The 16,126-nt window shown below is 40.2% G+C and overlaps 1 protein-coding gene across 1 annotated transcript in view; it reads left to right on the top strand.

Annotated features, from left to right (window-relative positions):
- The window catches only part of ATP10A (ATPase phospholipid transporting 10A (putative)), a 113,900-nt gene that overhangs the window by 34,473 nt on the left and 63,301 nt on the right, over positions 1–16,126 (top strand). Inside the window, exon 2 of the mRNA XM_085055490.1 lies at positions 11,817–12,021. Coding sequence (XP_084911616.1) covers positions 11,817–12,021 — 205 coding nt within the window. The remainder of the gene's footprint in view (positions 1–11,816; positions 12,022–16,126) is intronic.

Here is a 16,126-nt window from a genome sequence, read left to right as displayed (position 1 = left end):
CCTCCTTCTCTTCCATGTTTGGTTCAGTTAATGTGATAGAGATGTCTCTTCTCAGAAGTCTCAGAGCTCTTGTGTTTTAAGAAACTGCATGGAAAAAATAGCAGCAAAGAAAAGATGATAATAATAGTAAATAATTTTTAAAAAAGCTTTAAAAGAATAATCTTTATGTTCGTATTTCAGGTCTTTAGCTATCTGTTCTGTTCCTCCAAATTAGGAAGAGATTTCTGAGAACTCAGTTACCGCAGACTTGCTGACCTCCTTTCTGGGGAGCCATAGCCAGTTAGGAGGACATGAGTATGATGGGACAAGAGCAGTGGCTCACAAGTGAAGTTTTACCTCACTCCACTGAGCCAGTAATACCAGTGGCAGGGCTCCAAAAGCAACAAAAGTTTGCCAGATGCTATTATGATACACATTTTGGCTGACTTCTGACTATTCTGGGGCCTCTTCCATTTGCAAGTTGGCATTCAAGGTAAGGTCAACGTTTGCCTACAAATCTTGCCAAACCTTTCCTCCATCACCATTAGAAGCACAGAGAGGTGTCCCAGTTTGCTTTGTCTGCTAGCCAGCAGGCATCCACAAGTGCCAGGTTAAACTGCCCCCTTTGTTGTATCTGCCTGGGGATGTTTGCTGCAGGCATCTTACTGAATGGATGTGGAGAGAGAGACCACAGTTTCATCCAGGATAGCTCCCTAAATCTCCGTCTGTACACCTTGATGTCAACAGAAGTGTGCCTGAGTTTGAGGTTTTCCTGTTTATTCTGTGAACACACACCCTCATCACACAGAGGAAAGGAATTCCTTAGTAACTCTACCATTAAATATAATTCATACAAATTGAGAAACAAGTGCACCAATATATGCTTCCAGTATCTTTAACAATCAGTAACCCACAGTCTCGCACCTTTCTGCTATGGGTCTCACCTCGCAGCAGAAAAAACTGTTCTGCAAATATATAATAGCGCCCAGATTTTTCTTCTGCAAGATTCTTCCAATAATATTGGAGCCAAGAGATTTTTTTATTTTAAATCAATACTAGTTCTTCAAGCAGTGTAATTCTGTGTGGCACTGGAATAGCAAAATCTGGTGTGTGGGCTAAAGCTAATTCCTGGAATTGCAGCCAGAAGAAATTTAAAAGCAACAATATGCAAAACATAATCTCATTTCTTCTGACTGTAAGCATTGTACCCTGGAACCCACTGAGATCTCAGCTGGTTCTCAATATTTTTCCTGTCCTCAACTTGTACTTCAGATTGTCCAGATGAAAACAGATGAGAAGATCCAAGTGAGATGGATGTCATGGATGGATATTGCCCAGACAAGAACAGAACTGGAAGGAAAATATAAAAATAATTTTGGGAGGACATGAAGAAGGTTGAACACTTATATTCAGTTTGAGATGTTGGTTTTGCCTGTTAAATGAGAAAGCGATGAATTATTAATGTTCTTGTTAACATTAAATAGCCAAACTGTATTAAATTCTAGAGTGCTTTAGTGCAGTGATCAGGTAAAACGTGGCCTTAGTGTTTTAAAGGAGACGTATGGCACAGTTACATACAGAAAAATAGTCTCCCCAGCTGAGTATCAGTGAACAACTCCATCAGGACTGTGAATGTAATTAGCAGTGAATAACTTTCCTGATAAAAATTCTTTCTGTTTTAACATGTTTATCTAAAGAACTGGAATATTTTTTTCAAATAAAAACAGTTGCACTTCTTAAGAAGTACAGGTCTTTAGAAGTTCTTTACAAATGGCTTTTCATGTATGCATAATAAATGTATTAAGGCTTTTTTTATGTCCTGGGTCAGGTTGTCCTGAGATCAAATGAGGCAGATGTGTAGAGCAAGAGGAATGAGAAAGAATAAAATTCCCATTGAAGTGTCTGAATCTGTTAAAGAATGGGATTTCCCTCAGTAACTGTGCAGAGCCATGCTTAATTTACCTCTTAAGATGTACCTTTAAGATATGAAGAGCTCTCTTGGATGTTCATCTGATTGAACTGCCTTAAATGTAGTGGGAGAGCACCAAAAGGAGGGTTTAGTCCACTGGATTTGTCCATCTAGATTGCTTCTGAATTTTAGGCATGAAGACAGTGTTCCTAAATATCCTCATGCCTTTAGTTATTAGTTTAGAGGACAAGGAACCTGGAAAGCTTCTACATGAAGCTCACGTCTTACCAAATTTTGGCACTTAAGTTCTCCCTAGGAAGAGTTCCTGCTTTTTCTTTAATTATTTAGGCATCAGGCATAGATTGAGGAGGTTTGTGTCATTAGGTATCTACTATTTCAGTGGGTTTCCTTCAGCAGGGGATTATTTCTTTGTGGCTAGCACAGGTCTTTCTCTTGAGAACATTTTGCTATGTTTTATAAACAAAGATAAAGTTTGGATGTTTTTGCAAACAGGGTTTCGAGATTTGGGCAGTTCAGGCCTGGCCAATTAGGCTTAGGGGGAGGTTTTTGACTGACCAATCTGGGTGACCTGTGAAAAGTCTATATATATGGATATCAAAATAATAAAGGGCTCTTTTTTTCTTGCCTGAGAACCTGGGTTTCTGTTTCTCTGCTAGCGGCTCAACAGCGACATTTCTTCTTCAATGTTTTCAGAGCATTGAGCTCTGATGAATGTTTTTGCAGTGGCTTGGAGCAGCACTTTAATGTAAATATTCAATGCTAATATCTGTGATGGCTTTGAAAATCAGGACAAGAATCTTACCTGGCTGTGAGCCAGGTCACATCCAGGCTGTTCTTCCACTTCTTCCACCTCCTTGTGTGATAGCATTTAACAAAGCCTCAACACTAACCATTACCTATCTGTCCTACTATATATAAAGCAATATATTCTTCTCTCCCAATATATCTGTTTACTGCAAAAGTGATAGGACATTTTTAGCATTTTTGGCAGCAAACATAAGAGGTTGAGAATCATACCACTTACAAAAACCCTAATACTAGATGTCTGTCTGGAACAGTCTTGTTTTAAAATTAAGTTCTAAAAGGCAGCTCTTTCTTTCTCTTTCTCTTTCTCTTTCTCTTTCTCTTTCTCTTTCTCTTTCTCTTTCTCTTTCTCTTTCTCTTTCTCTTTCTCTCTCTTTTTCTTTCTTTCTTTCTTTCTTTCTTTCTTTCTTTCTTTCTCTCTCTCTCTCTCTCTCTTCCATTTCTTTTTCTTTCTTTCTTTCTTTTCTTTCTTTCTTTCTTTCTTTTCTTTCTTTCTTCTTTCTTTCTTTCTTCTTTCTTCTTTCTTTCTTCTTTTTTCTTCTTTCTTTCTTTCTTTCTTTCTTTCTTTCTTTCTTTCTTTCTTTCTTTCTTTCTTTCTTTTTCTTTCTTTCTTTTATTTCCTTCCTTCCTTCCTTCCTTCCTTCCTTCCTTCCTTCCTTCCTTCCTTCCTTCCTTCCTTCCTTCCTTCCTTCCTTCCTTCCTTCCTTCCTTCCTTCCTTCCTTCCTTCCTTCCTTCTTCCTCTTCCTTCCTTCCTTCCTTCCTTCCTTCCTTCCTTCCTTCCTTCCTTCCTTCCTTCCTTCCTTCCTTCCTTCCTTCCTTCCTTCCTTCCTTCCTTCCTTCCTTCCTTCCTTCCTTCTTCCTTCCTTCCTTCCTTCCTTCCTTCCTTCTTCCTTCCTTCCTTCCTTCCTTCCTTCCTTCCTTCCTTCCTCTTCCTTCCTTCCTTCCTTCCTTCCTTCCTTCCTTCCTTCCTTCCTTCCTCCCTCCCCTCCCTCCTCCCTCCCCTCCTCCCTCCCTCCCTCCCTCCCTCCCTCCTTCCTTCCTTCCTTCCTTCCTTCCTTCCTTCCTTCCTTCCTTCCTTCCTTCCTTCCTTCCTTCCTTCCTTCCTTCCTTCCTTCCTTCCGTCTTTCTTCAGTTTGTGTAAAGTTTCATTACATGTTCTGTTTTTATGTTACATGTTTTATCGCAACAACAAGTTTCTTGGCTCAAAAATCATTTATTCCGGGTAGTAAATGTTTCATTATAGTTAACAATAGTGAGGTTTCTTTCAACAGGAGGCATAATGTAGATTAACACTCCCAAGAGAAGTTAAATTACTACTTCCACATGATAAGCCTGAATCGTTGAGGTTTCTTGGGTACCTTTTCATAGCAAGTTTGACTAGTGGCAGAAAAATCAGCTGTTTTCAGAAAGTATTAATTTAATAAAAGGCACCTTTATGCCTCATCATTGCTATATATGCAGATTTGCATCTAGCAACTGTAACATACATTTGCACGTGCTAATGCTCCAAAAAAGAAAAAAGGAGATTTGAAATCCATTAAATTAGTGCCTTTAAAATAATGTGAAGATTATCGAGTCTATTTAGAAACTTAAGTTATGGCAAGATTTTGTTCTCTACAGTGTTTCTCAAAAACACACTCTACTAATCTGTTTTGTCTGATTAACATCAGATTCAGAGTCTCTTCATGATTTATTTTCATAGAAACAGATGTTATCATTTGTGGTGGAATGGAGACATATTCTGGGCATTATGTAACCTCCTTTGGCATTAACTTGTGCTACATGTTTTTCCTGCATTTTGCCACAACATTGTAATTGTACCCAAATGATTCTCAACATGTTTCCATAGATACTTGACATGTTCAGACTTCGTGCAGTATATGCCTTGGTCTCACAGACAGCTCTTGTTTTTAAACTCTGAGGCCTGCTACACCCGTAGTTTTCAAATCATAATCAATACTGGTTATAAAAGCAGTTTTGTTCACATATTTCAGTGCTGTCCACCATCTCTTCTTTTGTAGCCTATGATGAATTTTGCCACTGAAGTGCTCATACAGTGCTCTGGGCTCCCTTAGTGTGAACCCTCTCTACACCTGCAAGAGTGTTGGGAAAGAGAGTTGGGGAATTGAAGGTGAAGGCTCCGGCCTAGGCAAGAGAAAGAACAGATGATTTAAGAAAACTGTATGAGCATAAAGGACCTGTGGAGAAACAGCTAAGTGCTGGAGCCTCCCTAAAGATAGTTTGGCCTGATGTGACACTTCTGTGTTTGCATTTAGTTTGAGGTTCTCATTCAGAAGTTGCTGCTCTGCTTGGGCCCTGCTAATGAGCTCCAAGTTTTTTTAGTTAGCTCAGTTCTAACCAGAAGACTTGTCACAGCACTTGTAGACAAATGATTGAAACATTTTAAGTCACTGGGAGCACAGATGGCACCTGAATCATTCTCTTGTGCTACCCCAATCAATTCCTACCTCCTGAGATGAAAAGGAAGGACCTGGCTGACATCAAGAACACATACAAAGTATGTGTTGTACACGCACAACAACTCTTTGACTGTCTTTTGTACAAGGCTTTTCCTCTTCCACAGACTTAATTTCTTGCTGTTTCTTTAAAATCCTGCTGGTTCAATGGCCACCTCAGCTGTCAGGGAAGGCAAAGTAGTCCGATTTCTTTTGAAGTAAAGATGATTGTTACTTCAAAAGCAGGTCAGCGGATGGGCTTGGACTGGGAAAGGACATTTTATCTGGATGTTTTGAGAGGCTTGAAAATCTCTGGGTTGCAGCTGCAACATATGTAGGAAGGGGTATGCTCCATAAGCCAGATCAAATAGGCCGAACACCCCAAAAAATACAAGAGAATATCTTCCAATCTTCTGGTACATGTATTTTACTAGCCCTGCTGAGATGAATGTAGGAGCCTGTGTTGGGACTAAGCTAGGGCAGTGCGACATAGAAGCACAGGTGCCTCAGCCACTGGATCTGATGGAGCAAATCTGCATCCACCCTTCCCACTCATTAACTGTAATTTTTGTCAGTGGAGAGGTATAGGAAGTAAGAAATGATTATTATTAGTCCCCATCCTCTCAATTTAATGTATAAAATTTCTAGTATGCAGACCTTGCACAAGTAGAACAGATTACAGCTGCATGGCTGTCATATTTCTTTGCCAAGTATTGCTTATGATTATTTGCCCAAACTTAACAAAGAAATTATAGAGAAAAGACAAAATTTGTTTTAAGTTATTATACATATATATATATTAAATAGTTATCCTAATAATTTTTAATAATTCTTTATTATGCCAAAACAGCTAAAATACACTCAAAAGAAGTAAACAATTATTTTTGTAATTTCTGAACGGAAACAGATTGAAAATCTTCAGCCTTTTGTAGATATCAAGTGGTGTCTACATGTCCAGAAAGCAAAATTATGGGCATGATCTTTATCAGCTCATGTTGCAAAGGAGACCAGAAAAAGAAAAAGCGTAATTAATATGGAAAGAAAATGTCATTGATGAGCTTCTGTGTTTCTAAATTAGAAAGTGACATTAAAAAAAAAAAAAATCAATATTTTTTGGTTTGTTCAGTTTTTGCTGAACAAAGTAGCAGTTTTGCTGCTAACCAAAGTCAGTCTCAAATTTGGCACTCACCTGCAGGCTGTTCTGCTTCAAAACAGCACCTTGGCCAAATATATGCAATATATAAACTAATGCGAATTTTTAATAGTAGAGAAAGTATTTTTCTCTGTGTTCGTACACTTGAAAGGATGTTTCAGACTTTTCTGTGTATATTCAAGACCAGATATGTCGAGATAATGGCACTTCATCATTGCAATTTGACTCCTGCCAGGGCCCCATTTGCTGTTGGCTAACAAAAATGTTGATGTCAATGCAGCTGTACCAGCTGACTTTTCAGCTATTTATCTTTAGATTTCTGTCAATGTTTACCTATAACAATACGCTCAGAAAAGTGAAAGCACTGGAAAGTTCTACTTCCAATTGTGGCAGAGATGAGCATGAAGATGTATGTGACTGTGGGTTTAAACCACAGCTGACAGATACATTCTTTGCATGTAAGTGCATTGATAAAGATTAGGTTGTGTGCAGGAGGATGCAAATGTTCAATATGTGAGCTCAACACAACACATTATAGCAGCTGGGCATAACTGTCTGAAATAAATAGCTCATCATTGTGATTTAACTAGAAAGTATCAATAATATCTATTCCTTCTGCAGAATGGCATTAGTTCATGGCAGCTTATGGTTTTGTAGGACTTTTATCTAATTCTCCAGGTTTGAAAGATTCGGCATCTCTGACCTCTTCCTATGGTTCATCATGGTTTGCAGCATTTGTTTCGTGTAGCATTGGCCTTGAGTGTATTATAGGTAATAAAATGTATCTTCAGGCTCATGATAAATGAGGGCAGGTAGGACTAGAGTTGTGGGGTGTCAGTTTCTGGGCTAAATATCCATGTCACTGTTTCCTGTGACCATTGGAGGGGAGTAGACTCACTGAGATGCTGTGTCCCAATCCTGTGTTCCTGCCAGAATTATTTGAGCCTTTTATCAAGATATTCCAGGAGTTTTGATGATGTTTACTTAAACTTGCCAAAAGCTTTTCTTAAAAAGTCCCTTGCAAACAGTGCCTACAGCTACCACAAATGAGTGGTTTAGGCCACTTCAAGAGTCACAATCAAAGTTATTGCCAAAAGCAGGTTTTAATACAAATTTGTGAAAGCATGACTTAACAGCGTTTGATGGTAAGGTTCACTCTATTACTACAGAGATGAAGCATACAGGGAAAGTAGAATTATAATCAATTTTGCATAATATACACAGAGGCCGGGGTGAGGGTGCAAGGGGTAAGGGAGATTTCCCCTCTGAGTCATGAGTTATGGAGTGGACCCCCTTGCTTTCTAAACTTCTGATAGAACATAAGTGCAGCTCAATCTGAACTTCATCTCAGACTTCATCAATGGGATATCTAAAAGATTTAATAGGGAAATCCTGCTGTTGGGTCACAAGATTCAGAATAGACTCCTTTGCTTTCTAAAATCCTGATGCAGCCTAGGTGTGGCTGAGTCAGTCTTAGCATCGGACCTGGGCAATGGTTTGTGTCTGAAGGATTTAGCAGCACTCAATGATTGACTAATTTAATGTTTACAAAGTGATTCAATAGGATTAACCTTAATCAAAATAGTTACTCAATTATCTCTAGTTTAAGTCAATTCACAGATGCACACACAACTGACACAAAGATGTGTGTGTGCATGTGTGTATATATTTATATATATGCACAAAGGCACCTGTTAAAAGTTCCACTTTGTTTCACTGGAGTGTCAGTGAAATACTCACATTGAATGTCTCGGCATTTCTCAATGGGAGAGGCTTGAGTGTCAAGGACGGGGGGGGGGAACGTTGGCCCAGGCTGACTAATCAGCTTTTGGTGACAGTTCTCAAAGTACGGCAACTTGACAGTTTGCAAGCTCTGAGAGGCATCCTGCTCTGAGGGAGATGCTGGTGCAGCCTGCTGTGGTCTGGTAGAACTCAAAGGGCCTCACTTAGCACCAGTGTTTATACAGTCACAAGATGATTGGCTTTCTTTTTCATTAATCCATTTCCATCCTGACTGTAACCAAAGTTGTTAATTACTCAAATTATTCAAAAGCCCAGTTCCACTGGGGTTATGATTCAGGTGGGTAATGTTCCAAGGCTATTAGGAGATGACTGATTAGTTCTCATTCCCCTCCTTGGTCAGGCAACAAGTGTCCCTGTTATGAAGAGTGCCATTCCACCTTAGCCATGCAAGAGTTCCTGGTATGGTCAAGGACCAATAGCTTTCACCACCCAACTCATTACACAAAGGCCAGGGCCTAATAAGAATTACTGAAATTGTAGAACAGGCTTGAGGAGGTAGAGCAGACCCCAGGAAGGGTAGTGGATGCACTACCACAGAAGCCCTGTACACAGACTGCAAAGGACTGCCATCCTTTTGGGCTCCTACTCTTATAGAAAGTCTTGGGCTCCTACTCTTATAGAAAGTCTATAGTCTTCAAGACTATAGAAAGTCTTGAAGTTATCATGATAAGTTCATGATAACATGAGAGTTACATGATAACTCTCTGTATCATGTAACTTTACTGGCACAGTATAACAGCAAGAATAAACATTTAGTAGGTGATATAAAATTTGGAAAACCAAGTCCTGTCTCTGCAGAATCAATAGAAAAATCTTTATCGACAGGGTCATTTGGTGTGTTTGTACTGATTTCAGGAAATGATGGCTGTCTTGTGGTGAGCTAACCTGTATGTTCAGAGGACTAGGCTGAGCATGTTAAAGGAAAGTTTCATCAGGGCCTGATGTATTCATGGTCCAGATAGTCTCCAAACCACCCCATGTGAAGACAGTATCATGCCATCCTCTGCAGAGAACTCTTGCACTGAACACTCACTGCCTGCAATGAAACAAGTCTCAGTTGAGAGCTCTGCTAGAGGACACAGAGCAGCCCAGTCCAAAGAGGATTAGGAAGTAATCTTCTGCGAAGACAGTAATTTTCCATCCACTATTGACCCTTGTTAGCAAAGAGCTGATCAAAGTGGAATACTGGGCCAAATTGTTCCCATGTGTCTAATGAAGGGGGCTGTACCCTGGGGCCCTGGTGCATGTCCAAGAGGTCTTACATTCATAGATTTATGGAATCATAGAATGGCATGGCTTGGCTTGGTAAGGACCCTTAAAGATCGATTAGTCCAATATTCTTGCCAGGGGCAGGGACACCCTTCACTATATCTAGTTGCTCAAAGCCCCATTTTGAACACTTCTAGGGATGGCGCATCCACAGCTTCACTGGGCAACTTGTTCTACTGTCCCACCAGCCTCACCGTAAGAAATTTCTCCTTTGTGTTTCATTTAAACCTATCCTCTTTCAGTTTAAAAGCATTACCCCTTGTCCTGTGACTATAGGCACTGGTAATAATTGTCTTTTTTATAAAAATCCCCTTTTTATATTGAAAGACCACAATAAGGTCTCTCTGCAGCCTTCTCCAGGCTGAACAACTTCATTTATTCCAGCAGAACCATTTGGCCTTGTGTTGCTCGATATCCACCCTTCCTGCCACAGTGTATATAGTTGTGGCAGTTGCTAAGCATGTGAGGGGTGAGGAAATGCTAAAATAGCAATGCTTTTCAAACAATAGAAATTAAATAAAAAATAGTAGTGCTTATAGCATAGTATGGGACTACTTGCTATTTTTATCCTGATCGTGCTTTTGTACTGCTGCTCCTTGTACATGCATTTGTACATCACCCAGTTTCAAATTTAAATGAAATAGGATGAAGAAAAATATACACATATAAAGGGATTTGGAGTTACAGATTGCAGAGCTAAAAAGCCCTTCAGCTCTGCCGTGCAGTAATTTGTACTGTTTTATGGCGTACTGTGTTTCAAAGCAATTCATACTCATTAGCAGAGAAAGTTAAATGTTTGTTTCACTCTGATTATGACGAAAATGGGTAATTTCAGCATCCAGTAGGTGTATTACCTGCCTATGTTAGATTATCATGTTTTACACTTGGCTCATACTAATGCTTTTCAGGTTTTATCAAAATAGAAATCACAGCTATAATTTTCATTTCTCCCTTTATAAACTGGATGTTAGGAAAAGACAATGAATAAATTCTCGGGGGTAAAACCTGATCCGATATATCCTTGTTAAGCTACTTGACCCTTTATTGTTCAGAATTTTTGGCTAAACACATGGATAAATGCCAATTAAGTTACTAATTCCATTAACACCAGTGAAGGCTTGACTGTCAGTAACTCCAAAGTAACAACATTGTCAGGACTTCCTTGTTTCCACTTGGTTACAAACCTATTCACGTTACTGCTGAAAGTTATGTGTTTGAAAATAATATAGTTTAAAGAACATAAAACAGCCAGCGCTACCTCTCCCCACCCCTCATCAGAATGCCATTCTGCCAGTTAAAATGCTGTCCCAGGAGACAGTCTCTGCATTAACAAGTGTCTTGGTCCTCACACAGCAAAAGGCCTTGTAATGGCTTAGAAAAGTGTTAGAATATTAGCTTCCTATTTTCAGGAAGGTAGGTATTTTACCAAGTCAATATTGGGCCTGTTTTGAAATTGATTTATTTCAAAATCACAACAGAAAAAATCACTTTCCGCAAGTGCCAAGAAAGCACATGAGTCTGTGCCTGTTGTAAAACTAAAATCTGAAATTTTAGCTAAAATTAATTAAGCAGTCACTTGTTCCTTTTTCCTCTTGCTCTCAAGAAAAAGTTAAAAAATAAAAAAGTAACAAACTAGCATGACCTTTAAAACTGGAAAGGTTTAGTGCTTGTACTCCAAAATGAAAGGTTCAGGGTAACTAAGCAGGAGTTAGCTATGTAACAGAGAGCACTCTGGCTAGAATGGAAATAGAGTAGAAATTCTTACAAGAAATAAGGGTGTCCTTTCCCAGTAGAACAGCTAGGACTGCGTTTTACCATACAACATGTCCTTGTAATTCTAGGTTTAGTGATCAATAGTGGAAATTCCTCTCAGTTAGGGACTTCTGTCCAGATATGATGTGCAGCAGTACACAGAGTTTGTCCCTGTTGGAAAAAGGGAACAAGGGGAGGCTATCTGAGGGTGCATCAGAGGGTGGCACATGAGGGAGAACATTCAGGAAACATTCCAAGCAGGTGTCCTGCGCCCAGACCTGTTCTCATTTGCTCCCTTGCCCTAAAAGTGACTCCTTTTCACACAGTGTGGGCACCGGCCCTCTGTGCTTCATGAGGTCATGTGGGTGACTCAGAGCATGGAGGGAGGGAATGTGTGAAGCTCCTTTTACCCTGTTTAGTCATGTCTGACATCAGCATGTTGTCCTCTGGATCTTTAAAGAGGGTCTTGGTAACTCAGACCTGGTTCTGAGTCACTAGGAAGTGGCCCCTTGGCACTCTGCATTGGCTTTTCCCAGAGTAATTCAAGAGTTCCTGAGGATTTCTAAAGGCACTGTACTCCTGTTACAAATCAAACCAGATTTATCAGAAGCATCTCAGTCTGTGCAATTTTTTATTTAAAAGTCTTGTAAATGTCTCTTTTTTTTTCAGAAATGAGAAGAAATACATAAGCAGATACTGGAAAGAAGTGAAAGTTGGAGACTTTGTGCAGCTTCGCTGTAATGAAATTATACCTGCTGACATATTGCTGCTCTCCTCAAGTGATCCCGATGGGCTGTGCCATATAGAAACAGCTAACCTAGATGGTGAAACTAACTTAAAACAAAGACAGGTGGTGAGGAAGTTCTTAGAGCTGGTAAGTCTCCATTCCTAACTCATTTAAGATGAGAATTTCTTTCAATAAGTATCTGGTTACCGATACACTCCACACCATCTAAATCTGCTTGATCTAGTAGTGCTAATGAACTACTGTTATGGTTGTCATTACAATGTTAGCACTTGCCAACAACTGACGTCATCATAGTATCAGAAGTTTTACCATCATTTTTCCCTGAATCTGAATAGGAATTATGTGAGGCAATTGTGTGTGGTTGGAAAATGTTGGAGGGTTTTAATGGCTTCTATTGTAGCTTGTTTCTTGAAAACACATTTTAACTGCCCAAGGAGGAGATACTTAAATACAAACACGTACTTTTCCTGCCTGCAAACCAGATCAGTCTCAATTGGAATCTGCCTGAAACTCTGTGTTGCAGAATATCCCTCCAGCACTTGGAACATTAAAGCTTGTAAGATTTAAAGGGACAGCACACATTTGTTCTGGAAGTATCTGTGCTCAAAAACTGTTTTACTGCTCTCTCACTGTGCTTATCTCTCCCCAACAGCACTATATTGAAACAAAACATAATCCAGATCAGTTACTGTCAGCAGAATTAGAGGAAATTACCTGAGGTTTTACTTGCTTTAATGATCTTATTCAAATAGTATTTATTTGTATGCCCTCCTCTCCCATCCCTCTTGCCAGCTAACTCCAGTTTCCTGTATTTGTCAGGAAAAAAATAAATTATTTTTTAGAACGCAGCAACATCATTTCTCCTAGTGGCACTTCTAATTTGAGGGATTTTGCAAACAATGGGATCTGCCGCCCTTACCACTATCATCAAAGGTAACTACAGAAGCCTGTGGTTGTACTGAGGTAAATCAGCATTAATGAAGTTATTATCCAACCAACAGGATAAAATTCAATGTGCCTGCCAAATACTTCTTTATGGTAGGTAGAGCCTTTCTCTAAATAGTTTGTAAAAACATGAGATAAGGACTTGTTTAATGATCATTGATTTCCACACAGAATTTTGACGTGACATGGCAGCTACCACCATGGCAAGAAGCTTAATCAGCTACAGGCCAAATGTTTCAAAAACTGTTACTGTTTCAAAGTTAATTGAATTGCTGCTTAAACCTCCCATCCTGTTCCCACTGTGAGGAAGTATCTCCCAATGGATAGAGCTTCAGGGAGGTGCTCAGATGATGTATCACAGTTTTCTGCCAACATTGACCTCTTATGTGACTTCAGGTACATTATGCAGGACAAAAACTGTAGGTTTCATTTAGGTAACTAAATACAGGCATGATTTTGCATTTGTGGGTACAGTTATAAGCTAAGGGTACATTCCAGCTCTGTCTCAAAGGGAAGGCACCTGCACTCATCCACAGCAGATGGTTGGATTTCTGTGATCCAAGTCTACTGGACACATATCAGTACGTGTTGATGAACATGGTGAAAGGAACTGATGTGTCCAACTACAAACTATCAGAAGACTGGCTTTCAAGATCCTTGCTGCCCAAAGAAGTCCCTTATACTGTCTCGAGATCCCTGGCTCTGTGGCTGCAGAGTGTGATTCAGCATCCCTGGAAGCTGGCAGGCTGAGAGGACACCTGCCAACCCTATAGACTGCCCTACTCCTGTGAGCTGTGGCACCTAGATGTGTGCCTAATGTGAGCCAGTTGATGTGTTGCTTCTGTGTCCTCAACCAGTAATCACATGCATGCATTAACACAGCAGGAAAACCAGGAGGGAGTGCCCCAGCAACCTCATGTTTGGCATACTCGATGTTTAACTTGCTATCCAAACCAGGAAGCTAAGACTTCAACTCTGGGTTTTGTACAGTTTGGCAAGACCTGTAACCTTTAGACTGTTGTGTGGAAGTGAGTGGCAGTGCCATTTCCTCCTCAAACAGGTTAAAGGTTAGCAAACACTCAATTGGGCCCCACTGGGGAAGAAGGCTGAGGAAACAGTTCCTGCCTAGGGAAGCATAGCTAGCTTTGTGTGCCAAGCACATCATGGTATATGTGGCATGGCTTGTTCAGCATACCCTGCTGTACTGAGGAAATCACTTATCATGTAGATACTTGCAGTCAGTTTTGTAGACACCTAGCACACTTTGGATTTCCTCCTTCCATGTCTTAGTTCTATGTATTATATGACCATGGAACTTTTCTATCTCAGAAATGTGCTCAGAAAAATGTGGATAAATATTTTTTTTAAATAAATTTCAGATCACAAGGTGCCAAGCTACAATAGCAGTGAGGTCCGTAGTAAATTGTCAGGGGTTAAACTGAGGTCAGTGACAGAAAGCTCATTCATTCCAATGAAAACAGGACTGGTCCTCAAGGAGTCAAATATTGAAAGAGAACTTGTAAGAAAACCACATGTGATTACCTCCCCTCTCTTAAAATAGCTGAGAAAGCAGGAAATATCCAAGCCTGGGTTCCTACGTCAACTAAGTTCTAGGCAAAGTGCACACTTGCAAGTACAGAGTCTTCAGCAGCTGCAGCATCACAGAGCCTCTCTGTAACAGCACCCCATAAGTTATCCAGCAGAATACTTGCTATCCTCATTAAAATCCTGGCCAAAACCTGTCTAAGCATACTGTTAATTCATGGAGCAGCATTAGCTTTTACACTCCATACTAGTAGGGATAGGCTCTTAATGATTCTTGAAGGTATTACCTTGCTGAGAGACACTCAGCAGTGGGATTGAGGGAGGTGCTTGGGAAATATTGGATGAATAGTAGGACCACAGCCAAGTAGCATGGAATAGCAAGGTGATACCTGTCTGTTGGACTGAAGTTCAGTTCCTATCTGGATATGTCTTAAGTTGTCACAACTGGAGAGAACTTACTGTTAGATCTCATAAAATGCTTTGGATGGCCAAAATTTTCTTGCACCTAGTGCTAACCATTCTTTTGCCAAACCTCAGAGAAGCTTATTCCCAAATCTCTTGCAGGACCTGCATCCCAGTCTGTTCATGCATGGGCCGAGAATGCTTTTACATTTTTGTATTAACACTGAGCTCAGCAGAAGTTTTGTTTATAGCTGTCTGCTTCCATGTCATTCTGCAGCCCTGTTGTTCAAGCAGGAAAACAAACAGATTATGTAGTCCTGACCCTCTCTTTCCCACAGTGCTAAAGGCTTTTCCCACCTCCCTTACAGAATGACGTGCCTTGTCATGTGGCTTATCACAGGACAAGAAACAGATTTTTTTGGAAGCTTCTTTTCAAAGTATCAGCTGTCAATTGCTGTCTTTGAATAATGTCTCTGTATCAGTATCTCAAGTATTTAAAAGAAATGTTTACAGAGCTTGGCATGTCTCTGCTTCATATATGAGCTAACTGATAACTTTGGAACACATGCCTGTGAAGCAGGTCGATGAAGGATAGCTATTTCTATACCTGCCACTCAGCTGGGCATGGGAATATAGTGGGGGTGGCAGTAAGAACTGTTGTTTCAAGCTACTACTATGCTTTCTTGATTCTGTTCCTGCCCTGTGCGCACCCATGCAATTTACAGTCCCGCAGGTCTGTGCTGAGCTCTCAGAGAGAACCTGGTTGCCAATTTGGGGTCACTGAAGTGGCATGTGTGCCGGGCAGTCCTTTTGCTATCACTGCATTTTCTCCAAATGCCCTCTCCAAAGGCCAGCAAGGCCAATGCTGTTACGTTGGGTACAACTCTCCTCTGGAAGGGTCACTGTTCCACCAGCATCCTCTGAAAGATCTTTGTGTGTTTGTTTTCAGCAGTAACAGCATATAACTTCCATAGTCTCAGAGAGTAAAAGGCATCACAGTCTCCCCTTTCCAAACCTTTGTTCAGAAAAGTAGCTTTCTGATACCTTTTTAGCCTGACTCTTGAAGAAGCAGTAAGAAATTATAGAAGCTTTTCTGTATCTGTGTCTCCAGTGCTTTGCAGGCATTTTTTTACTCTGAACATATGCTCAGAAGATCCAGGACCAGCATTTGTGGGCTTGGATTTTATCTCCCCACTTGTGAATTCTGGGAAACTGTTTTCCTTTATAATGCAAGTGACCATAAATACTGCTTATTTTAGTGCTGTTTTGAATTGTCTGAGTAATTTATAGTAGACTGGGAACATACTGCTTGTTAGCTTTGCGTGTTTGTTAGCGAATG

This window comes from Lichenostomus cassidix, chromosome 1, assembly GCF_008360975.1.
Source record: "Lichenostomus cassidix isolate B80296 chromosome 1, HeHo_3.0, whole genome shotgun sequence".
Lineage (NCBI taxonomy): Eukaryota > Metazoa > Chordata > Aves > Passeriformes > Meliphagidae > Lichenostomus > Lichenostomus cassidix.
Note: the sequence above shows the minus strand (reverse complement) of the source record. Positions and strands in the feature narration are given on the sequence as shown.